This window comes from Mirounga angustirostris, unplaced genomic scaffold (assembly GCF_029215605.1).
Source record: "Mirounga angustirostris isolate CCGP_5_RB_7025 unplaced genomic scaffold, mMirAng1.0.hap1 SCAF_12, whole genome shotgun sequence".
Lineage (NCBI taxonomy): Eukaryota > Metazoa > Chordata > Mammalia > Carnivora > Phocidae > Mirounga > Mirounga angustirostris.
The window spans coordinates 52,672,889-52,699,653 of record NW_026991720.1 but is presented as its reverse complement, the minus strand read 5'-3'; the positions used below and the strand labels follow the sequence as shown (position 1 = coordinate 52,699,653).

The 26,765-nt window shown below is 39.3% G+C and overlaps 1 protein-coding gene across 3 annotated transcripts in view; it reads right to left on the bottom strand.

Moving 5' to 3' along the window:
- The window catches only part of RAPGEF5 (Rap guanine nucleotide exchange factor 5), a 230,985-nt gene that overhangs the window by 34,741 nt on the left and 169,479 nt on the right, over nucleotides 1-26,765 (bottom strand). For all 3 annotated transcript variants that reach the window (XM_064575177.1, XM_064575178.1, XM_064575179.1), the window contains 6 exons: nucleotides 11,835-11,913; nucleotides 8,512-8,656; nucleotides 6,848-6,945; nucleotides 4,590-4,620; nucleotides 3,605-3,683; nucleotides 1,187-1,336 (listed from right to left, as the gene is read on the bottom strand). In XM_064575177.1, the coding sequence (XP_064431247.1) occupies nucleotides 1,187-1,336; nucleotides 3,605-3,683; nucleotides 4,590-4,620; nucleotides 6,848-6,945; nucleotides 8,512-8,656; nucleotides 11,835-11,913 (582 nt within the window). The remainder of the gene's footprint in view (nucleotides 1-1,186; nucleotides 1,337-3,604; nucleotides 3,684-4,589; nucleotides 4,621-6,847; nucleotides 6,946-8,511; nucleotides 8,657-11,834; nucleotides 11,914-26,765) is intronic.

Here is a 26,765-nt window from a genome sequence, read left to right as displayed (position 1 = left end):
TTAATATTTTTGGTCACTTAAAATTAAGATATGCATTTAGCGTATCTATCTGGAATGTCTGAAATATTTTATTAAAAATTCAACACTCTCTGATTAAAATTCATGTAGCCCAGATGTTTCTCCCACTTTTGCTCTTTTTCTCTAGATAATGTTTTGATGGGATGCACAATTAGGGCCCCGTGAGAGGGAGGAGAGACTCTCATTAGGCCCAGGGAGAAGGGCTATACACTTTGCTTATGCAATCCGCTAGCTTATAGGACCATTTACCTGCTTCTGAGTAACAAAGCAATAGAAGATTCTGTCACAGAAATGCTTTAACACCAAGTTAAATTCTCATCTTCTCCTCCTTCCCCTAACATGATAACAAAGGATAAACAGGAACGCCGGGTATCGGCTCCCCCCCTCCTTCTTGCCACATCTCTGCTTGATTAGTTCACATAGTACTCCCATTTTTCAACTACTGATGCTAAGTCACTTTCTTTGTATTTTTCTCAGGGTTAATGAGATATTAAATAAAGATTGTAAGCCAAAAAGGAGGCCAGCAACATTGAGATCTGACAGGCCCCAGTGAAAACGAAGGGGTCTGTTCAGGTCACATAGATCAATAGTGTCAGCTTGTAATCTGTGTGATCTTATTCAAAACAGACAATAAACCATTCTCCGAGGATGAATAAGGCCCAGCAGAAGGAAAAGCTATAACCAGACCTCACTCCCCACGTCCACCTGAACGAACACTGCCTGTGAGCTTTCAGCTTATTGGAGTTTTTATTTCCTTCAACGGGGAGTCTTTTTAAGTATTAAACTGTCAGCCAGCAATATGACTAGTTCAAGGCTGTCTTTCTTTTTCCTTCCTCAAGTAATTTCATCCTTTAGCAATTTCCCAAGTTAATTTAAATATGAAAATAGAAGGCTTATCTAGAGTATAAAATATGAAAAGCTTTATAATATATTTCAAAACACTGGCATGGCCCTTTATTCAGTTCTTGGGGAGGAAATTCAGGATCCAACAGTATCCGGCTGTTGTCATGGAAACGCCTCCGCTAGGCAGCTTCTTATTGTTACTGTGGTCATCCAGCTGCGGGCCCAGAAGGGACAAGCCACACGTTTACCCTATAAAAATGTCGACTCTCCTTCTTTCAGGGCGATCCAGAGAAAGATTAATACTCCAGGACAGAAAACAGTTTACCCCCAGAGAAGGTGACGGCCACCAGAGCCAGATCCTCTTCCGCATGTTGGATCTTTTCTGCCACAACTTTCAGGATCTCATGCGCCGTACTGGAAACTTTTGCCTTCACACTGACATAGGAGTGCTCCGTTACGTACACGTGGCAAAAAACTGCACACAACACAAGAATTGTTAGTCAATAGAGAACTGCAGTCATGAGGTACAGACTTTTCCAAATAAAGGCATCCACTTTCCTATTCTCGTCAGTATAAAACCTACACAACTCGATTTACATATTTATGTCTGCACATGGGTGCCTGAGGACATCCATATAGAAATTGGTGCCTGCCCACACCTGAGATACAGACGTAACGTTATAAAGCTGGTGAATGAGCATGCCAAGGATTTAGGCTTCCCAAACTAATGAGAGACCCATGTCATGGAAGCATGCCCTCATGGTGGAGATGGCCTGGCCACGGCACGGGGGGTGGGGGGGATGGTTACAAGAACTATAGCTCTGAGTTCCTTCTTTGAGGGCTACTGAGATTTCCCAAAGCACTATATTAAGATATCTCACTCATAAATTTTTATTTAACACTCCATTTCTGGACAGGCACAGTTGGCTCAATCAGGAACACTACATTTTGCTATTAGAGCTCTCATAAGCTTATCTAAACAATCTGTCAGTTTGCCATGCTTTCTGTATTCGGGTGTCTTGATCATTTAATAATGAGGTCCCTGATCAAGATGGGGTGAGTGTGGTTTCCAAATAGAAGTCACATTTCTAGCCCTTTAAGTTTCCTTTTTTTATTGTCTGCAGTGCAAATAATTATTACTGGGACATCATCACTATCAGGGTGACTTGGGGTCCTGAAAAAATTTTCTTTATGACTTGAGAGTAGAAACTGTTTAATAGCAGTGGAGATAACTGATACATTATTTGTTTCTTACAGCAGTTACTTTGAATTATAAAATACTAGCTTCTTTCAAAAAGATAATACAATTAGATATTCTTCTCTGCCATATTGCAAAAAATAAAAAACAAAGGGGGAGTGCAGTTCCTAAAAAAACCTTACATGCAATTTAAATGGCCCCACAAAAAGAAACTCAGGATGGTTCCCACAGAAAGGCAAATGAAGCAAAAAAAAAACCCAACAACTATGAGTTTAGGTGTAGGAACCTCAAAGTAAACACGCCACCGGAAGGCATTGACGATATTTTGATCTTGGCTTGGGTTGGTACGTCACTAAAACAATAGCATCTCACAAATAGTTGCTTTATATGTTGTCAACAGACACGGGAGAGGCAAAAAAAGCTTTTTTGCTTCCACAGAAAAATGAAATTTTGAGCAAGACAAGATCCAGTACACAAACCACTGAATATGAGGAAAGCTTACTTAATAAACTGATGAACAAAAAGAGGCCAGGGGTCTTGAAATACTTATACTCTTTGTAATCAGCTTGGGAAATTATCTGATCAAACTATAAGACAAATCAGCCTGGAGGATCAGCAGCTAAGGAATTAGGAGGTAAGATCATTTCTTTCCCAGCTTCCACAAACACTATGTAGCAGAAGCAGCCCGTGTGTGACACTTTGTTGCTTAAGTATGTGAGAAGCTGAGCAGACATGAAACCTTCACACTTGGAATTTCAGCACAGACCGAGAGGTGGGCTCAAAGAGAAATCTCCTAGTCACAAGAGCGTGAATGTTTCCACTGTTGTGTTTCCCCAGGCTCGGCACTTGACTCAACCTTTAAGCAAACAGGAGAAAGCCATTTCCTGTTCTGTTACAAAGTAGGAACAGAAGGCAGCACCTTCAGGGGGCTAAAGGGTGTCCCCCTGGCACCGAGCGAGTAGCTGTCCTCAGAGTGGGTCCCGAGCTCTGTCACCGGGGAGCAGTGGGGAGTGCTGACCAAGGGTGGGCGGGCGGACTGGGCCTGCGGCACTGCTGCTGTGAGAAGCCTTGCCTTGCGGGGGATTTCAGCTGCACTCTCTTCCTTCCACTATTCTCGCCAAGAGTCTCCTCTACATCTCAGGGACCGACCCCACCAAAGCCCTGCATGTTGGCTTTCGTGGACTTTCCAGTCAGTCCCAGGCAATGGGCTGACAGATCAAGGGAGAAAGCAGCCAAGAGGTACAGGCGGTACCTACCCGGCAATTCTGCACCTCTCCCTAAGAAAGTAAAGAGGCTCTTCAAAGTCTTCTTTCCTTCCTTCCAAATTAAAAACGTCCTTGGTCCCTGAGACACTGGTGTATGAGCAAGAAAATTGCAACACTCAAAGCAAGAAAATAAAGACCACCGTATTGGGTGCGAACATGCTCGTCACAGGGGTGTGACGGCTGGAAATTCTCCAAGGCAGGCTGATGTGTTAATGCTGGACAATGAGGGTGATTAACCGCTACTCCACCTACCCCAAACCCTCGTTAAAATCATACTCACTTTCCTCTGTTTCAGTCACAGTTCCTCTATGCTGGAGCCAGTTCTCCTTAAGACTGAATTGGTGGAAAAGGGCTTTATTCTGTGAGAAGCGAGAAAGAGAACAATGAATGAATGCATTCCTGCCCTTTGGAAAACCACAGCTGTTTACAACATGTTCCAAAAGAGCTAGCCAATTTTCTTTCTTTTTTTTTTTAAGTATGAAATCCACCCATCCAATTTTAGAGGAATAAATAGGGAGTTGCCTCTATTAATGCATGTGGAGGTAAAGATTCTGAGCAACATAACAGACCTTGGCCAAAGCCAGAAGCAGGCAAAAAGCTCCTATAATTATTCCCTGCAACATGCTGGAGAGTATTGGCATGATTTTGAACTCTGGCTACTGCAAATACCCACAGATTCTTCTCTAGAGAGAGACACCCCAACATTAACCATGCTTTTGGATAAAGCAACTTTGAGACGGTTGCATATTTCTGCTGTAGCACAATGACTTGCTTAAGGGAAATAAGTACATTATTCATTCTGATTATCTACCCGATAGATCAGCTTCTACGAAACTCGTGCCTGACAACTCATTTTGCATTTCCCCTTCAAGGTGACTAGGAAACACACTCCTTCTTTCTCTTTCTGTCGGGTACTTCCTCACCCTTGCCGTCAAGATTCTTGCATGCATTTTTTTTCCCCTTTTTTTGCACCAATGTTTCAAATTCAAATTTAGATCACTCTGGGAACACTGGGAAAACTCTGAGATTCCAAAAATATGCAGAATGTCCAGTCAAGGGCACATGGCTAGCACCCAGTCTGGATCTACAGCAGCAAAGTGAAGTGAAGCAGCAAAGTGTGTGTAAGCCACAGCCCCAGGCTTCCCTGCCTGCCCCTGGTCGGCTTGAGGCAGGATTCATTTTAATTATGAAGAAATGCCAACTGAGGCAAAGCAAGCTCTCCAAACTTGATGGCCCCATTTCGGATAAAGAAAGGTCTGCCTCACCTTCCTTTGTGGTGAATATTCATCTACAGTGCTGAAAGGAAAAGGACAAGAAGTCAGTCTTTATCCCACACCTAGAATAATGCAGTGATTGTCACAGAAGACTAATTTTCAGGTACTGGGCAGAGGTTTCTGCTTTTCAGAAAGATAAAACCTAGTATTCATTAGGTCACTATGTATAACATCCTTGACATTGGGCTCTGGGTTTCGACTGAGTAAGGGAGAAAAGATGCTATCTCCTCAACAAGTATATTTTACTTTCTATGCACAGAAAGTGAGTGCTGAAGGAAGAACTGGATTTATTCAGTCCACAGAAACTCTAAGTTTTCTCATATACTGATAGATTTTGGGTGAAATTATTGTTATTCAGGTGGTTAAGTTAGCTAAGGCACATCTTTTCCAGAATGTTTCCATGGTGGTGGAAGTAGGGGACGTTCTGTAGGTTCCCAGCTCAAATCTTTTTCTAGAATCTAGAGATATCTCATAATCTTTTACTGAAGAGGCAAGAGTCATATCTTATATAATTTTCTTATTTTAACCTTTTATTTCCCATTTTATGTAAGTTTTTTAATGGGATGTATGAAGTTCCATTAATGTACTGAATGCATTTAAATGTACCAAACTATGAATTAAAGTTTCCCAAGGGTAACCAGGCCTGCCTTACAGCAGAGACCAACCTCCATGTGGGCGATTATTTTGATATAAAAGTTGTCTTTTTCTTTCCTGTTTCAATTATTTGTTCACATTTTCATACTAGTCTTAGGTGCTGAGAACTTATTATGGTGTAGACCGTGACAAAGGAACATCACCCAAATTCCCAACATTTGTTTCTAACACTGTCCTAAACTGTGTCTCATTTCTGAATTTCTAAAAGTGTGATTTTCATGATTGAGGACTAAAGCTGATACATGATTTGTTTGTGCCCTAAAATTAATTTATGTAGACATTTAATGTGCAATAGGATCTCTCTTTACTAAAATTAGGTCAGGCTTTAAGTCTCAAATTAGTCATCTGAAAGGCCTGAATTAATATTTTCTACAAGAAGTGCCTCTGTGACTGCTGAAATCTTCATAGAAGTTTCTCACCACTTGACAACACATGCATTTCATGTTTACTAAGTAGAAAGTGCACTGTAAATCAGAGAACAGTTTTTCCTTTCAGATTAACTTTGCAGCTCTATCTGAAAACTGAATAAATGACCTGATGTTTTTCATTCACCAAAATTAATAAGGAGAGTTAGTGGTAAATCAGGTATTGGCAATCTGAAAGACAGATGACAGATACCTTGGGGATACTTACACATGCCAAAAGTCAGGGAATAAATGGTTTTCTTTAATCTTTCTAAATTGATAAATAAACCTCAGGGAATCCATAAAATGGAGCTTTAAAAATGCTTCATGACTTGCTGAAACCTACTTCTAAAACCATTTTTTTTTCCTATTCCATTAGAGATAGCTATGAGCCCCCCAAATGACAAGTTAAATATTTACACTTTTAAAATTAAATAATAACTTATTAAAGAATTGTTTTTATGTATCCAGGTTGTTATGGCTCAGTTGGTTTCTACCTATCAGTGTTAAAAAAAAATAGCCAATATTATGCAGCCATCAAAAAAAAAAAAAAAAGAAATCTTGCCGTTTACAACGACATGGATGGAACTAGAGGGTATTAGGCTAAGTGAAATAAGTCAATCAGAGAAAGACAATTATCATATGATCTCGCTGATAGTGGAATTTGAAAAACAAGGCAGAGGATCATGGGGGAAGAGAGGAAAAAATGAAACAAGAGGAAACTAGAGAGGGAGACAAACCATAAGAGACTCTTAATCTCAGAAAACAAACTGAGGGTTGCTGGAGTGGAGGGGGGTGGGAGGGATGAGGTGGCTGGGTGATGGACACTGGGGAGGGTATGTGCTATGGTGAGTGCTGTGAATTTTGTAAGACTGATGAATCACAGACCTGTACCCCTGAAACGATACATTATGTTAATTAAAAAAAATAAAAAATTTAAAAAAATAAATAAAAACATAAATTAAAAATCGGCATTAAGTGTGAAAAAATAAAAAAAAATAGCCAATAAGCTTGATTTTGTGTTCATTCATTTTGATCTAAAAACAAAATACACAATTCACTACTAGAAAAGCTAAGGAATCAAGGGATCCCAGATTCAAAGGGTCCAAGGTGAAATTTGTAAGACACTCAAATTCTATCACATTGGCTGCTTTCTTTTATTAACTGTAATACGGAAAATTAAATACTCACTGACGACGGTGCATTCCAAGTATCTTCTGAAATTCTTTCAACTCTTTTTCAAGTATTGGATATTCATATACATCATCCAGTACATTCCTGTATATAGTCTGGGGGGTGGGGGAGAAAGAAAAATGGCAGCTGAAAGGTCTATTTTGTAAGGATTAGGATTTACACGATGGTTAACCTGCTGAGGGAATAGGTGGAATGTGGAATCATACAGGGGGTTAAACCAGGTACCAGTGAGATCCTAAGTGGGATTCCGCCTCCTAGTGCTTCACTCAACTGTTTGGCTCTCACAGCTTTCAGGGGCCATAAGTAGTCAATGCTGGAAACTTAGAGACACCTGGAAAACTACTCAAGATTTTCATGCCTATTCTACATTAAAAAAATAATATCCACATAGTCATTTGGAAAGGAAAAAAAAATCGAATGAATCCTATTACCCAGCTGTTTTAAAAATAACATTAGTTTTTGGGATGCCTGGGTGGGTCAGTCAGTTAAGCATCTGCCTTGGGCTCAGTGGGATTGAGCCCCACGTCATGCTCCCTATTCAGCCAGGAGCCTGCTTCTTCTACCTCTACCTCTACCTCTGCTGCTCCCCCAGCTTTTGTTGTCTCTCTCTCTCAAATAAATAAAGTCTTAAAAAAAATTAAAAAAAGAAAATAACATTAGTTTAGGCACAGAGTGGTTAAACCAGTTTTGAACTGGATGTCTAAAGGACACCTGACTTTTGAAATCAAAGTGAATTCCTTCATGAAAGGCAAAATCAGTTTGAACACTTGTCCATTCTGAAATAGACCTGCTCCCAGCTCAAATTCCATTCTACCCTTTCTCTGTGTTAACCTGCATAGTTAATATGGTTTTGGTGGCCAAGGGAGTCCAACTGTCTACATATTGTCTCCAGAGAATCAGCTGTGTTCAAAAGGTATTGCAGCTATTAATGATGAGAAAAACCTATCAGTTTATCTAGGGGCGCCTGGGTGGCTCTGTCGGTTATGCATCCGACCCTTGATCTCAGCTCAGGTCTTGATCTCAGAGCTGTGAGTTCAAGCCCCATATTGGGCTCCTCCTTGCTGGGCATGGAGCCTACTTAAAAAAAAAAAAAGAAAGAAAAGAAAGACAGATATATCAGTTTATCTAATTCCAAATGTAAATCTAGGTTAGTACCCATTTTGCAACTTACTCTTACTATTGCTTAAAATTCTCAAAATACATCACAGTCTGAAAACCTTTCATAATGTATGTCTTGTCAATATAGTTTTTAAATGATAATGTTTTATCCAAATATTGTGTATATGGGACTGGTTAGTTCAAGCTCAGAATAAATCTCAACATATTGAATAGTGTCAAGTTTTCAGATATGTTTTATCTACCTTAATTATTTCATCTGTAATCAAAATTCCCATGAATTATATAAAATAACCTTAAATTAGCAAATGTAAACCTGGCTGCCTACATTTTTTTCATAATGAATTATTTTCAATTAAAAAAATTTCTATGTACAGAGTATCAGGCCTCAAAAATCAAAACAAATTAATATTTTCTTTAAGTCACAGCTTGAATATGACAAAAAAGTTGCATGACTGCCACCTACAAAAGAGATTTTTGAAGTACATAACTGAAAATAAAATCAGTCATTTGGCATCAAAGAATATCTTGAAATTTTACATTACCTTTAAGAACATTTTTGAATGTTCGTCTTCATGTAACCAGTCTTTGTAGAGAGCAATCCACTGGGACACAAGATGCAAGACCTTTCGTTTCCGACAAGGAACATCTGAGTTTTCTTCTTTGCCTTGATACTTCTTAGCAGAATAGGTGGAAATGGTTAAGAGAGAATATTGCATTGTTGGAAATCAAAATATGAAGAGATCCATTTATTCTTATTTTCACAAAACATGCTAAAGCATTTGCCAAAGAATCTGCAAGTACCTAAGCATGTGGGAAGAAAAGAGTATTCGTAGCAAGGGCAAAAGGTGTGCACCAGAAAGAGCAAAGTAAGTAAACCCAGGAAAATGACTTCCACGCGCCCGGTGGCAGGTCGTGAAGGTTAATGAGATGATTTGCATTGACAGCTGCTGACAGGCACGGGTCGATGCCACCATGAAGAGATTCTAAGTGGCCCACGAATTTCAAGGGTAGCTACAGCAGAGTTGCCCTCACTACATTAGGTAGATACTTTCCATAAAAATTACATCAGAACTAGGCCAGATATCCTTTGATCTTCAGAAATTCACAATTTATAGGGCGCCTGGGTGGCTCAGTTGGTTAGGCGACTGCCTTCAGCTCGGGTCATGATCCTGGAGTCCCTGGATCGAGTCCCGCATCGGGCTCCCTGCTCGGCAGGGAGTCTGCTTCTCCCTCTGGCCCTCTTCCCTCTCATGCTCTCTGTCTCTCATTCTCTCTGTCTCAAATAAATAAATAAAATCTTTAAAAAAAAAAAAAAAGAAATTCACAATTTATAAAAGCAGTCACTTCTCAATTAGCCCCAATGAGCACCAATTTCTGGAGTATAATTCGTGATATGATTTAAATGCCCACACCCAGGAATTTGCTTGGAAAAAAAGACTGGATAAACTTGTAAACATAATTAAAAAGGACTGCTACTTTTCATTTTCACTGGAATAAAAAAAAGTAAAATAGGAGTAACCTAAATGCATCAAACACTGTGGATAGTTAACTAAATTATCACATATCAATTAATAGGCAATCTACAGCCATAAAACTGATTGTCTAGTAGTGCATTTATAGACAGTGAACATTCACAATGTACTGTTGAGTAGGAAAGCAAGTAAGAAAATATGTTGGGATCATCCATTTCCATTAACTATGCTTATTTATAAGAAAAATGTCATCACCCGAAATGATATATGTTGAAAGTTAACAGCAGCTAACTGTGCAGTTCAAATTATATAACAACCTCAAAAGCAATGTGCTTAAAGCCTTGGGAATGAGACAGAAGCTTGGCATTCTCCAAACCAACCTAGTGTTTTTGTTCCCTAAATTATTATTTCTGACTATCTTGAGCATACTGGAAAGTTATGTAGGAAAAGGACATGCTATGATACCAAAGACAGGTAGGCTTTGGGGTTGCTGGACAGGATTCTTCACTCTTTAATGCTGATATACAACTGCAAAATAGGTATATCTATGTCGGCCTTTGTAAATATTTTAAAACATACTTTAATCACTGTCTCCCCAACCTGCAAAAATACATTCAGGCCATTTGATTTTTTTTATTTCTACATGAGAAATAAACTCAGGCAAACACACAAAGAATCAGTTAAAGCACCCATTTTTTCCTAGTTTTTCTCTTAACAGACAAAATATAAAATTTTATAGCCTTAGTCAAAGACTCAAAACATGGTCATATCCAAGTGAAGTTTTAGAGATTCTTCAGGGAAATTCTACAAGGCATTAAATTACTCAATAATAACCACAAATAATACTAGAATCCTATTTATTTATTTTTACTTAGAGAGAGAGAGAGAGGGATGTGGGGAGGGGCAGAAGGAGAGAGAGAATCTTAAGAAGATTCCACACCTAGCGTGGAGCCCGACACGGGGCTTGTCTCAGGATCCTAAGATCATGACCTGAGCCAAAATCAAGAGTTAAATGCTTAACTGACTGAGCCACCCAGGTGCGCCTATTTGGATCCTATTTAAAAACAATGGTTTGAAGGCATCTATTTGCTATGAAGCAAACTATGGTTTAATAGACGGTAAATACTTTTGGAAAAGCCGTTAGCATTAATGTAGAAGAAATTAGCTCAGAGTTATTTTTCTAAAACGCTGTTAAAGAAGGAGAACTTGAAAACCTTGTAATTATTGCAGAATTTCTTAGTAACACCCACTTGGAAGCTGTGGAAGAAGTCTGGTTTTGAAATTATCCAAATTCAAAATGAATAATGTTTCAAGATCAGTTTTATGAACTGGTTTGAAAAAGCTTCCCAAGATCTGTAGCTTTGCGTGGCCATGTGCACATAGCAAAGCACTAACAAGTAATCACGATTTCTAGTTTATATGTTTATTAAGAGAAATTTTATTTCAGTTACACCCTTTATGGAGTTTTAAGGTATTCTTTTAAGCAGGAAAAGGCTATCAAGTAGGGGGGAAATGTAACAATTATTTAACAGGAAAAGAATACTACCAAGGCCATTACCGTTAGGGCTCAATAAAACTCAGGTATATGCCAAAAAAAAAAAAAAATTCCAACTTCCTAAAAATGTTCACCTGGCTCTAGTGGACTCTTCAGTTTGGTTTGATAAATACCTGACAGTTAACAGGCTTCTTAAATGCTTCTCAAGCACCCTCCTTGCACACTGTGAGTCAAGAAGCCCGAACGGAGACTCTAAGTAAGTTTATTTGGCTTGGCTTTTTGGCCGTTCATCTGTTACATCACTTCTAGTTCATGTATCAAATCACAAAGCTTCCTTAACTGGTCATTCACCTTCTCATCACATCTGTCATTCTAACCGAGCATGTCTTCACAAAGCTTCTGAAAGCTGACAGTTGCTTAGGGGGTAGTTTTGACCTCCCACGTGGGGGACGGCTCATCTGGCCTCGGGACATTTGCAGAGAAACATGGTTTTATGTACGTAAGTTTTCCTGCCCAAGTCCCCTGGCACTAACCGCCCGATTGTCTTACAAGTTCACTTATTGCCCGTCCAACTCAACCTCTTGACTCTGGGCTTTACCCAGTGGACCAAACTTACCTCCAGATTTCTCAAGTTTTGAGACCTACGTTTGAAGAAAACCTAATACAAACGGTACAATTTACCCACAACCCAGAAGGCGAAAACAGCAGACCTGCCTTCCAGGTCCCCCTGTCTATTCTGTCTCATTTCATCTTTTACCTTGGATATCATTACATTAATATTTAACATATCCACACTCTACTGAGGGGCTGAGTAAATTAAGAAAGGCAGTTAATTCCTAATGCGAGACGCCTGTCTGAGAGGAAGCCGACGCAGCATCCTGAAGTTAATGAAGGATATTGCCTCAGCAGCGCCTGGCACAGGTCATCAGTCGTCATGAAGACCGTGTACGTGAGAAGGAAATCATCAAGGAGCGTCTCTGCGAAGAAAGAAAAACAAACACAAGGTAAGCACACCAGTGACAAGAAGGGCAACTGCTTATTCAGGCTCTCAAACAGAAATACGATAAATGGTGGTGGGTGTGGGAGGGGTTAGGATAGGAGAATTTTAGCCACAAAATACATTATTTGTTGAAGTTAAGATTTTTTGAGCTCCTTACACAGAATACCTCAAGCAATGGGATTATTTTTTTGTTGCAAGGCTCTCTAAACATACAACTTTTGTCATCTTTTTCACTCCCTAAAACATCATTTATTTTTGTGGGTAAAGATGTTATGGAAAACCAGCGCATAAATAATGTCCTTTTAAAGATAAATTTTACAGTATTTCTGGGGTATATGCTCCAGTTCTACAGGGAATGAAGCCTGCATGTTCTAATAAATCAAGGCTTTCTATAGCCATTTACCTAAGACTAGGGCAAGAACAATGGATAATAAAACTTAGAGGACACATAACAGGTTCTGAGGCCATTCATGTTTCTCTCTCAAATGCATCTGTAAGAAGTTGCGAAAGTGGTGGGTGATGTTACTGCTGTGGAGAGAGACAGAGCTAAGTCCCGTTTAATACGGGAGCAGGTATAACATATCACAATATACTCCTTCCCAATCCCTTCCCTACCTCCTCAACTGACAAAAACAGCTTTGATTTTTATTGCTTCTTGGCCTTGTGTGTTTTTGGAAAAGTCCAGCTTACATGTGATATGGAACAGCTAAACAGGTAAACTCTGACCCTGCAATACAATTTCCGAACTGATAGAAAAAATTACATGCAGAATGCGAAGTAGAGCTCTTGCCATAATAGTCTTTATCCAACCTCCTGAACTTAAAATTCACTTTACTATTATATCATTTTCATGTCTTTTACATCCAGACATCAAATTTCCAGTAATTTGAAATAGTAATTAATCACTTGTAAGAATAATGAGCTTGTACACGCAATAGCATTTATGTTCTCCAAGAGCTATACTAAATGTGTAAGTAGAAAGAATTGCCCTGTATAGAGCTCTGCATGTCTACGTTGAAGACTGGAAAAATTCCAGAATTTATAGAAATAACCAATAACGTTTACTATAAAAACCGATCAATGCAAAACAAGGCTATGTTTACGAACACAAAACTCTGATATAAAGAGGCAGTGAATGACATCTCCATTCCTTATCAGCTGTCCCAGTTAATTCTGTTTTGTTTGATTGCAGAACATAAAGATAATCCCAATTTACACCATAAGTGGTTGCAAATGGTCATGTTAAAAAAAAACAAAACTTGGGGGCACCTGGGTGGCTCAGTAAGCGTCTGCCTTCGGCTCAGGTCATGATCCCAGGGTCCTGGGATCGAGCCCCGCATCGGGCTCCCTGCTCAATGGGGAGCCTGCTTCTCCCTCTCCCACTCCCCCTGCTTGTGTTCCCTCTCTCGCTGTCTCTCTCTCTCTGTTGAATAAATAAAATCTTAAAAAAAAAAAACAAACTTGCTTTCTAATTGCAAAATGCCCTTAAGTGAAATGAACCAGAGATGCTAATGAAGAGTATTAAGAAAGTTTTTTTATTCAGGGCGCCTGGGTGGCTCAGATGGTTAAGCGTCTGCCTTTGGCTCAGGTCATGATCTCAGGGTCCTGGGATCGAGTCCCGCATCGGGCTCCCTGCTCCTTGGGAGCCTGCTTCTCCCTCTGCCTTTCTCTCTCGCTCTGTCTCTCATGAATTAAAAAAAAAAAAAAAAAAAAAGTTTTTTTATTCAAAGATATCTATTTATGCTAAGTAACAGTATTCCTTATTAAAAAAATAAGTTTGACAAATGGCACCTATTTGTAAAATAAGCCGACACTTAAAATTTAATCACACCACAATATATTAACAGTTACTGCTCCAGCTTACTGTTAGTTGTAAAAGTAAGTTCTCAAACAGATGTGTCTGGGCCTTGCTAGGCATAAACTAAGACCTATCCATTGTAAGTGTGTAAAGGGAAAGAAGAGCCTGGCATAGAGTTCTACAGCTCTATGCTGAAGATAACTATGGGAGTCTGGCCAGTTGGACAATTTATTGTGAGAGCACACACACAGCCCGCACTCCCAGAAGGCCTGGGAGCCCTCTCCTAGAGGCCCGGTTTACAAAAGTTACTGGCAAGCTGTGACCTCCAACATAATTTCCAAATTCACAGGAAAGATTCCATGCAGTTTCAAATATTCATCTGCCCGAAAAGGCAGGAGAACCTGTATTCTAAGATCTGCCCTCAAAACTAGTTAAACGTAGCAGCAGAAGTTCATCGCTTGGTTATCCTAATGAAAACCTTGAAATACACATTTTGAAGCTTTGTGTGTCCTTCATCACAGTTTTTAAAATAGTTTCAAGAAAAATCAAACAGTGGCATAATGTCTGAACCCCCAGGGTATTTTGAAATACAACTTAAAAACTATCACTCTGGGACACTACTGAATAGGGATGTTCACCGATTCTAACACTGCTCTGTACAGTTGATGAACATCCTCAAGTTCTCTGCTCTCATTAGAAATTGAGTCTTTTTTGCATCCAGTGTTAGTACAGGCAGCAAGAACCACAGAGTAGCCTAGAATCTATTTTAGGGGTCTCTGTGGGCTCTTAGAGATCAGAGCTGGAGATATACAGAAGCCACTGGGCGAGAGCCCTGAGAACCTCATGCATTCAGCATTCAAAATGCTTGATGGGATATAGGTTCAGCCTGTTTGGAATGTTCTTACACTTAGCTGATTTAACACTTAGCTGATTTAAGGAGGTTGGCACTATTCTCTAATCAAAATTTACTCCATTAGCAACTGAGATGAAAAAGAATGCCATTAAACTTTGACATAACCAGTCCTTCCATTCTGGAACAGCCTTGGATAATGAGCTGAGTGACTTTAAGAGTCTGGTTTATATGGTGGCAAAACCATTTGGCATTCAATTCAATTAATGAGCTCACATATGACAATATTTTGTTAAGGGCTTTGACCCAGAAATGCTTTCCCCTAAGCAACTACCATATTTAATATTCAACAGCATTTACCTAATTATCTCTTTGCCATAGAAATATTAATTAAAATAAAAACAACAAGGCTACATAAAAACATCTCCAGTTAAAATCCTACTGAACTGCTAAAAATCCTCATCAACAGAACAGATTCCCAATACCCTTGATTCAAATCTTTCCCTACTTAACTACCATATTGTTATGAAATTTTTCTCTATATAAAGAGCTTTCCCTTACTCTTTTCCAGCACTGGTATTTTTTTGCTGCGTATGAAAGTAATTGAATGATATAATCAAAATGACACACTTGAAATAAAAATGCATTTTATAATAGCCATGTATTAAAAAAGGCTGTCCCTTGGTATTCAGAGGTATTTTTTAGAACCACAATGGCTATATAAATGATCCCCCGAAGACTATTAGCCAACAATAGCCATTTAGAAAGACTAGCACATCCTCTAGCATCCACATTAAAATGCTATAATTATCTATTATATTATATAGTGCTTAATTAACAGTAATTTAAGACTCTAGGCAGAAAAGCACCTTTGTGTATAAAAGTATCTTTTGTTTAAACAGATTCATAGTTGCCATATACACTAACATTCTGAATAAAAAGATATATCCATTATGCTTTCTAACTCTGTGAATACCTACGTATTAATAGACAGAAAACCTTTCCTTTGAAATTCTATTCATTAAATCAATCACTAAATCTAATCACAAATTCCTGGCTCATCACGGACAAAAATATTCAGCCATCCTTTTGGGAATACCCCTCACTCCCCCAAATCAAAGAATATTTATGTTGTGGCTTTTTAAATATAGGAAGTACTCTTGCAGTATAAAAGAAACATGCTGATAACAATCAAAACTGGAAAGCAAATATATTACAGTTTTAAGCACTATGTTCACTTAAAATACATCAAGGTGTAGTCAAAATCTAAAGCTTTGATAGAAATGACTCTAAAATCCACGTCTACTATTTACTGTAATGATGTTAATACAGGACTTTTCTCTCTCATCTGTTACTGTTTTAATTTTAAGGTATAAGAAAAGAATTGTCCATTTTCATTTGATTTTACTTGAATGTATTTTTCTTTTACGCAGATATTAAAATATTTTCTAAGTGTATCAAGCACTAAAAACTTCCATTTATTTCTGTAAAACACAAGTGTTTCTAGAGCATCCTAGAGTTGTGTCAGGTGGACTAGTAATTGGTTTGGTACAGATCCTTTTTATAGGGTTCTGTTATGTAAATGTAATCAAATCAGAGGAACGGATCTAAATGTTTCAAAAAGGTCTAAGCTTAAAGCTTTTTTTTGGGGGGGGTGTAAGTGAATTGCCAAGAAAGCAAATGATAAGAATTTTAACAGACAACTGCCTATAGTCGCTATTTAAACTAAGTATGGTAATGTGAATATTCAGCATTTCTATAGTGACCCATACTCCCTTAAGTACTGTTGGCAGTTTTGTTTCACCTATATTTCTACTTCAGATGCAATGGAATTTAAGGCACTCTAAAGTAAGTTCTACTTAAACTTTATTTCGAGAAGCCAAGAAAAACTCCATACTTGAAAGTTCTTGTTTGTGGTCCTGGAATATTACAACTTGCCATTATTTTTTGAGAAGCAGTGCCCAAATGTACCATGTAATTTGATGAAGCACAAAATAAAGAAAAACTAACGTTCATGTCTGAATCACAGGTTAAAGTGCTATGCCGTCAAGAGCTATGCTTTTTTTCTCAGTTTATTTTACATTTCTTTTTTTTTTAATTTTTTTTTATTTATTTATTCATGAGACAGAGAGAGAGAGGCAGAGGGAGAAGCAGGCTCCCAAGGAGCAGGGAGCCCAATGTGGGACTCGATCCCAGGACCCTGGGATCATGACCTGAGCCGAAGGCAGACGCTTAACCATCTGAGCCACCCAGGCGCCCTATTTTACATTTCTGAAAGCAATATTCATGACCTCAAGTGCAACTGTTGACCACAGCTTTTAAATTCACTCAATTCCGGCACATTTTTACAATTCACCAGAGTATTGCTTAGTCATTCTAAAATGACCAAATCTTGAGATCTCATTTTATTTTTCCTTATTGGTTACATAAGAAATGCTTATTCATTGAATGCTGTTTCTACATTGAATTTTAAAAGTCATCTCTTTCATGGCAGAGCTTACTACACACAGAGCTTGGGTGGCACTCTTCAAATAGTGCAATCTGCTTTTATTGTAACTTGAAAAGTTTGGTTTTGGAATCCCATCATTCCTTAGGAAAAAATGATTTGAATACAACAGGAATTATGTTCTGAACTATATTACATTCCACAGGCTGCCTTTTAAAAACGTCACTAGACGGAGCATGGACTAATAATAAACCCAGGGCTTGCCCATGTTCTCCACACCAAGGGTCATGTTTGCAAGTCACCCTTGGGCAGGGAGAGAGGTGACAGGCCCCCTGAGCTCCTGCTGTCCCAGCCCTCAGCTGCTCTCAGCGTCTAGGCACACTTATAATTACAATCCATTTGTGGCTCATGCGTGTGTCTGTTAAACCTGCTGGGAAGCTTAGAAAACAGTGGGGAAAGTACTAAGGGAATCAGAGAGCTGAATTTCTACCTGGATAGCCTTAGGCACGGTCCTGAACCTCTGTGGGCCTTAGTTAAGTCAGCTCTAAAGTGGGTATCATATCCACACCTAGCAGAATTGCAGTCAGGATGAAATAGCATAGTGTATTCTCAAGCACCTGGCAGAGAACCTGGTATACGTTCGGCACTCAATAAGTACCACCTGTTCTTTCATAAAATAATATTTAGAGCCTGTCCCAATTCTCCAAGTGCTACCAATCAACCAAGGAAAACCGAGTACTGAGAACAGACTATGCAGAAGGCATTTGCTAAGGGATTTGGGGGTGAGAGACAAGAAAGCACAGAGTGATCCATGGCTTCAAGCTCGTAACTAGTCAGGGAGCCAAGACGTTTGTCCCCGTGAAATGAACTAAATAAGGCAACACTTCAACTGGGCAGCACCAATCATAAATGTTCTAAGGGATGAAGGAAACTCCAACATGCCAGGAAAGGAAACTCCAACACGTCATGTGAGATCACCCCCGCACTTCTAAGAAGAATCGGTGGACAATATTTCACAATCGGTGAAATAAATGTGAGCAAAGGAGGGACTGCGTGTGTGTCTGTGGTTGAGTCACAAACCTGTGGCCTCTGGGCCTTATCTAGCCCTTAAAGATGTTTAAAAATCAGAAGATTTAGGGGCACCCGGCTGGCTCAGTCGGTTAAGCATATGACTACTGATTTTGGCTCAGGTCATGATCTCAGGGTCGGGCTCACGCTCAGTGGGGAGTCCGCTTGAGATTGTTTCCCTCTGCCATACTCTCTAAAATAGATAAATTAATCTTTAAACAAAACAAAACATAAAAATCAGAAGATCTGGCAACACCAGGCCCACATCTCATAAGGCACCATGGTGTAGTGCTGAGCTGCCCTTTTCATGCTGGGCACACTCTGCAGTTTATCACGGTTCTGCCCTCATCGGCTTCACTTGTTCTTAGTAGTGGTCTGTGGACAGGTGAGTTTTATAAGTCTTGGTCTATGGTATAGTTTGGAAACAGTAATGGAAGGGATCACATATATAACTGCAAAGTAAAGCTAGAAAGTAGGTTGGAGCCAATTCCTGGAGGGTCTTTGAGCCCTAGAGCAAGAAGCCTGGGGCTTGTTTTATAGGAAAAGGGAAGTGAATGGAAATTTTCAAGGGGAGAAATGACAAGAGATGCAGATTACACTTGCTGCATCAGGACAGTCAGACTGGATAAAGGAAAAATAAGGAGAGGGAAGGGGAGTTTACTTTTTAAATACATTGAGCTTGAGTACCCATATTTCTGGGCAGAAATATCAAAGACCAGAGCTTGCCAAAAGAGGTCTGGATGACTACTGGAGCTACCATACAAAGAAGGTATAAAGAGGGTGGCTGGGACAACAAAAACTCTCAGATACAATCCTAGGAAGTTGTAAGCAGGGAACTGAGGGTTGAGCTGGGGTGTATGTTCACATTTGGGCAATGCTAAGAGAAAGATGAGTTCAGGAAGGGGGAAGAGAAGAGAGAGAGAAACAGGAGAACAGGGAGACACAAATGTAATAGAAGCCAATAAGAAAGGATGATGGAAAGGAGAGCAGATCCTGAGTGTCAAAAGTTGCTGGAGGGACGTTCATCAGCCTTCATCCGCACCCAAAGGCCACAGGATTTGGTGCGTGGATGGTCCCTGTCTGACGGCTTTGGAGAGATGCTCCTTGGAAAATGTTAGGGGCATACCCAAGTTAGACTAAAAGGAACTAAGGATATTCTGATAATCGCCCTCACACCATCCATCACAGTTTTTCCCCAAAGCCGACTCTTCTTTTTTTTTTTTAAAGATTTTATTTATTTATTTGAGAGAGAGAGAATGAGAGACAGAGAGCATGAGAGGGAGGGGGGTCAGAGGGAGAAGCAGACTCCCTGCCCAGCAGGGAGCCCGATGCGGGACTCGATCCTGGGACTCCAGGATCATGACCTGAGCCGAAGGCAGTCGCTTAACCGACTGAGCCACCCAGGCGCCCCCAAAGCCGACTCTTCTTGCAGGTGTTATAGCTTGCTGATTAGTAACTGCAGCTCTCACAAATAAGCTGGGAGGAAACATTTCTTCCTGATCAATCCAAGTATCATTTTATCTAACAGTATAGATTAGAACGTGGGAAGTGTCATGGGTATGGAGTCTTCAATACCAATCTGCCACCATCTACCAACAAAAATTAATAACCAGTGGGCGCCTGGGTGGCTCAGTTGGTTAAGCGACTGCCTTTGGCTCAGGTCATGATCTTGGAGTCCCGGGATAGAGTCCCGCATCGGGCTCCCTGCTCAGCAGGGAGTCTGTTTCTCCCTCTGACCCTCCCCCCTCTCGTGCTCTCTCTTTCTCATTCTCTCTCTCTCAAATAAATAAATAAAATCTAAAAAAAAAAAATTAATAACCAGTCGCAAGAGTCACTCAGTCTAACACAATCGACTCTCGGAGTTGCTCCATCTGGTATGATTAACATCACAGAATGCATTCTTAAAGATACAAACTGTGTTCCTAAGTGCTTGTTAATTAAACATTCCAAAATTTCATGAAATGAAGAAAAAATTAATTTAAACATTAAATCTTAAATTAGAAGTCTGGGGCATGGTTATTTGAAGCAATAACTCCTAATAGTGGAATCAACTTAAGACAAGGTATGATATTTTTATCTCCCAGGCACCAAGAAGAATCTCTATTATCAGCTTTCTTCCAAAACTTGAAATATATCACCATTCTGAATGTTAATTTTTCCACCCTGGTCACTGAATCATTATCACTGAATTCAGATGAGTAAAATTTTATTTTTTGTTTCTCCTTAACAGAAATTCTAGAGCTATGAGAGAGAAGTTATTTTCCTCCAAGTTGAGGCAATAGTCAATTGCCTTAATTTAAAGCTAAGAAAGATAACTAGACATATTAAAGATAAAAAGATCCTCTACCAATTTACTGGTTTAAATTAAACACAACTAGGGTGCCTGGTCGGCTCAGTTGGTGGAGTGTGTGACTCTTGATCTAGGGGTTGTGAGTTTGAGCCCCACGTTGGGCATGGAGCTTACTTAAAAATGAAATCTTTTAGGGGCGCCTGGGTGGCTCAGTGGGTTAAGCATCTGCCTTTGGCTCAGGTCATGATCCCGGGGTCCTGGGATCGAGCCCCGCATTGCATGGGGCTCCTTGCTTGGCGGGGAGCCTGCTTCTTCCTCTGCCTGCTGCTCCCCCTGCTTGTGTTCCCTCTCTCTCTCTCCCCCTCCCTCCCCCCTCCCCGACAAATAAGTGAATAAAATCTTGTAAAAAAAAAAGGAAATCTTTAAAAAATAAACACAATTAAACATAACTAAGCCTCTTTCTAAACAACCTGGCACAAACCTTACACAAACTGAAAATGTCCAATATTAGAAAACTTACTTTACTGCACAGCCCATGTTTAAAAATATTTCTAGGACAAATATTTCATCCAGTGACTGACAGCTGGGACGCCTTTGTGCTCTGGGTTCCAGAACAGTCATTGGAGTTCTTTTCAGTAACACACAGCTGGTTTCTTTCTCACACCCATGAAAGGGAGACTAGTACTTCAGGGTCACAAAGAAAGGTTTGCTCACGACCACTGACTGAACACCTATTGCTTGGGGTTGAGCACTGTGCTCACTGCCATGGAGAAGGCCAAGTTTTAAGGCCTCAACTTTCACAGGGTTTGGAATTTAATCAGTGAGATCATAAAAGGACCACATAGGGGCCTACAGCCCCAAGCTGATAAATATTCCATTCATGGGCATGTCTGAACAAACCTCTACCCCCACTACCACCCTCATCCCCTACCCAGCACACATTTTAGCCCTAGAGAGCCCCAAATTTGCTCTGAACCACACCTATTCCTTAGTGTGCACCAGGAAGTTAACGGCAGCTTTGATGGGCAACAAGGAAAAGTAGAGAAGGGAAGATAGTGGGTATTCTCTTCGAACATCTTCAAAACAGCCACCCTCTATTGACCACGTACTGTGTGCTGTACCAGAAGCTTTGCTCACATGATCTGTGCTCCTCATATTCTTTCTAGGAGGGATACTCTCTAAGTGGGATGATGACATCAAGCCTGAGCTAAGTAGGGTGAAAAACTACAGAGTTGTTGCAAGTTAATATCAGAAGGGGGCTAGGTCCCAAGGTGGGCTGATGCCCAACTCCGGATTTCACTGCACTCTACTCTTCTAAGGCTGTGAATCCAAATGGTCCATACCAGACGTGGAGGTAATGGATGTGCAGGAAAGCCACAGAGTCCTGGTTTTGGATGGGGAGAAGTGCCACAGATACAGGAACTTAGTCTTTTTATTTTTGAATTGCCAAAAATGCCCCTATAAAGTCATTTTCCATCTATACACCAGCATGCTGGAGTTCCTTTATTCCTACTCAAATTTCATTTTTATTTTCTAGCAAACACTTGGTAAATAGCAAATATCTATAAGGGATCAGCCAATTTCCTTTTCTAAACGTAGAACTGACAATCACATGGAAGGATTAAGTTAGTCCACAAACTCCTAATGCTTTTAAGATCTATTTTATTTTATTGAGAGAGAGAGAGAAAGCACATGTACAAGTACAAGCACGGCGGGGGGCGGGGGGGCGTGGCAGGGAGAGGGATGGGGAGGGGCAGAGGGCGAGAGAGAATCTTAAGCAGGCCAGAGATGGGCTCCTTCCCACAACCTTGAGATAATGACCTGAGTTAGAATCAAGAGTCCGGTGCTTAACTGACAAAGCCACCCAGGCACCCCTCTTTTAAGATCTTTTAATGACCATTTACACATATTTATATTTTTTAAAGTTGAAGTGTGAAGGTAGAAACTGAAACAATCTTTTAAAATGGTCAAACCATAAAACTGTTCCTTTCCTTCTAAACTTCTCCATATTAAACATCACAGATACTGAGAATTGTTAGTCACATTTTATTTTGTCCTCTCTTTCCTAAAAGAAAAAAAAAAACTGACTTCCACATCAAAGTCTTGTCTGTTCCTCACCTCAGTGATCACATATACCTATTACTCCGACATCTCAGTAATCAAGCCATTAAAAATGTATTACCTGTCACTGGTTAAGGTATTTTTGTCTTTTTGGCTAAAGGCATTCATACAAACTCCTTTGTCTCAAATGATTCTAATAAGTCAGTTTTGTTTTGTTTCAAAATAAATGTACTACTTACACACTGAAGAACATCCTTAGGCCTTTCTCCTAGCATTGAAATCACATGATTTATGGTGATTTGACCCACACAGTAGGTATGTAACAGGTACATAAGAGTTCTGAAATATCACAAAGAATATAATATAATTATATACTATAAGTTATTTTTATGAGAACAAATTGAATGTGTGCTACTGTTAAGCTTAGTTGAAGTCATAATATAGGAAATATTTTTTAGCATATGTTTCATGTTTTGTGAAAAATATATTTTTTAAAGATTTTATCTATTTATTTGAGAGGGGGAAAGAGACAGTGATCGAGAGCACAAGAAAAGGGGAAGGCAGAAGCAGACTCTCCGCTGAGCAGGGAGCCTCAGACATGAGGCTCAATCCCAGGACCCTGGGATCATGACCTGAGCTGGAGGCAGATGCTTAACCTACTGAGCCACCCAGGCACCCCTGCTCTCCACATATATTAAAACCAAACAGTATATTTCCCAGCTTCACTTGCAGCTAGATGTGGTTATGACTAAGTTTTGGTCCATGGGATAAAAGCAGAAGCCATGTGTGATGTACAGGTGTGTTCTTGACTTGCTCCATCCTGCTACCTGGACTGTGATGCTAGCTAGTATCCATCTTGATTTATGAGATGGAGGTCAGACTCCAGGGACACTGGAGCAAAGAGGTGGAAGGAATCTCAGTCCTGGCTGATTCCAGAGTGGCCTGACCAGCTCTACACTGCATTTCTCTATTTTTATTTTCACATGAGAGAGAAGTATATACCTTGTTTAAGTTACCATCCGTTTTTCTGTTACGCGCAGCCATGCCTAATAACAAATAATATATACACACAGAAAATTCTTAGGAGCTCAAACACACAAGGAGTAATGTGGTCTGCTTCTCAAGCTTCTCTATTATCAAAAGCAGGCAAAGTACATTTACCAAGAGATAAGTATTGTGAATTTATCCTGATCTCACTACTGTGGATTTCCAGAATATGCTGATGAAGACACATTTGCCTTGCATGTTTTTTTCCCAAAGAACAAACACCCTCCCTAGGAGACTGTAAAATAGAGTAAATTGTCATAATAATTCTGAGACGTGTGCTTGCATTATGCCAATCAGCACTGGCAGAACTTGAGCTAACTAAAATATTTTTACAAAAGTCAGCACAGTGGTAAATAAAAATGTCTTGCAATGCCTTTAAATTCAGATCAAACTGAAACAAGACAACAAGAGTTTACATTTTATATGTCCAACTCTAGGGAATAAGGTCCAAAATTGAAAATATCTCCACTGCGTTCTTTTTTCTTAACAAAACACATGACACTATTTATGGTATCTTTAAGCCTGCTACACAAAAACAAGATTTGTGATATCAAGCAAGGAAGAAAATTTAGGGGAAAAAACCTAACTTGCTTCAAGTACTATACAAATCTCTCTTCATAACAAGTATATTTAAGGCACATTGAAGGGATGTAATTATTGAAGTAGTATACCAGATGCTTTAATATTAGAACTATCTATCTGGAGTCCTGATATATACCACTCATTCACCAAAAACTATGCTCACTTAAGGCTGAGAATTTAAGTAGAAATACCCAGCCAGGTATGCAAAAGGCAATTCTAACTTGTACTTTTCATCTTCACACTAAGTGATGCTCATTTACAGGATTAAAGGATTTAAAAGATTCACAAAGTATCTTGTATGCAGAAAACAGACAAGAACAGGAAGTCTGAAGCAGAAGAGGATACAGAATTGCTCTAAAAATAATTTCCCAGCGCTATTCAGATTACAATAAGATATTTTGGGGATTACAAGATATTTTAGTTTTCCACAGTTTCTGTTCACTCATATTTAACAATTCCGTCTAATTTCATATTTATTGAAAGATACGGGGAAGGCCTGCCAGCCAAGCAGCAGCCTTATGTATAAGGCAAAAAGCTGCAAACAGAATGAAAAGAATGGTTTCAATTGTAGAGCAAGAAAGCCCCAAGGGCAGAAAATGAGGATAATGGGAAATGGGAGGGGAGGGTTATAATGAGAAAGACTGCAAAGAGAAATGAGAGAAAGCTCAATTATAGGTATGTTAAAGGCAAAAATTCTCCTGCTCAAAGACTGTTCCTTTCAGACATGTGCTTGTCAATTACAGCAATTCTGTGGCACTGCACCCTTTCAATGAAGCAAGACTTTGATTGAAACATGCTGTTGAGAGATTAACATGCAGTGATTATAATCAACAAATTGCCATTGACTAACATTTCTTCCTCACACTTAGGAGACTACCTGAAGTACACACTCTCACACAGAAAAATGACTTATTTTTTTTTTTTTTTTTCCTGATAGGATGCTAGTTTTGCTTGAGGAAGGTGGTACAGCATTTTAAAATACAGACAAGGACATCTGATGATCTCACTTTAAATCTTCCAACTGTCTGGGGAGATGACACACAAGATCTCTTAGAGAAAGAAAGAAGAGAAAGAGAAAAGAGTTTTTTCATCCTTCAGCATTGTCTCCAGTAACTTTAGCAGCTGATGTTCCAGTAAAACTGTGGTCTTGCTAAAATTACTAGATTGTCAACTCTATTGACACAGTATCTTGTCTTCATGAATTTCAGAATCTGTTGCTCCTTCCAATTTGCTCCTCCAAAAAAGCCTGACTGATATCACACATTTAAACAAGTTTCTGGAAATACAGCTGGACACGACAAAATCATGTTTGCACTAAAGTACAACATTAAACATGCCCAAAGACCCAAAACTCACTAGGAAATATGGTAATTTTAGAAACTGAGAGATTTGAGAACAGCATTTCTTTTTAAAGGAACAGAAATCCATTTTCCTTTTATTTTTTAAAGATTTTATTTATTTGAGATAGAGGGAGGGAGGAAGGTAGAGTGCAGAGGGAGAGGGAGAAGACTCCCTGCTGAGCAGGGAGCCCTACATGAGACTCAATCCCAGGACCCCGAGATCTTGACCTGAGCTGAAGGCAGATGCTTAACTGATTGAGCTACCCAGGTGCCCCCATTTTCCTTTTAAAAGAACAACAACAAAAAAGAAACAATTTACAAGAACAAAAAAATCAGTTAGTACCAAACTGAGAAGGTGTACTATAGAGATTCTTAACAGGTACACATTAGGGAGACAATATGAAAACTGAACAAAGCTGTTACCTTTCTCAAATTTATTTTATGAGAGAAGATTCAAGTTGCACCGAGGATCTGTGTTTTGTAAGCAACCTCCATCCTATGCCAAAGAGACTAGAAAGATTTAAGCCAGTATTCTATTCCCACAATAATAAAGCTGAAGACTCTCAGGGCCTCATGATTCTACATGAACTTTGTGTCTTATCAGATAGGGCCTCTATAGTTTATATTTAAAAACAGATTGTACTTTTTATATATTCAGATTCTTTGAAAATTGATAATTCATGTACATACTTATGGCAACTTTCCATGTACCAGAGTATTTTATTATTTGTAATAAATTATTCTCCAGCCATTCTAGGAAATTAGAAATTCACTGAACTATAAAGAAATACCTGTTTCCTGTGTCAAACTGGGCATCTGAGGTGAAGGGAAAGCAAATAAAATGTAAATAAGGGAAATAAAGCAAATAAAATGTGCAGAGGTGAATGAGGGAGAAAGTCCATTCATTTCTATGTCTTCCATATTGTCTGCAGTTTACATGGAAAAACCCTCATGGTTCATGGGTTGAGGACATCAGCACCAGAACTGACTTTATAGAGACAACAGTCACATGTCAATTTCATTTCGAACACATGAACTCAGGTGTATCCCTAGCTTGTGTGAAGGAAACCCTCAAAGACCCTCTTTCTCACCTCCAGGCTCTAGGACAAGGCCTTCACTCACCCCATCAGAAAGTTGTTGATGTTTTTCTTAAAAGTACTCAAAGAACAAAGTCTAGAAACTTGTCAAGATGTCCAAGTTTTTCAATATTCTTACAGTCAAGAGGTTTAAGATTTCATTTCTCAGGTAATTCTTGCTCCTCATGCATCTTATTTTCCCTTTTTTTTAAATCTTCAGGTCCTCTTGAAATTAATGTTCTATAGCCCTATAATATTTTAGTTTGTTTCT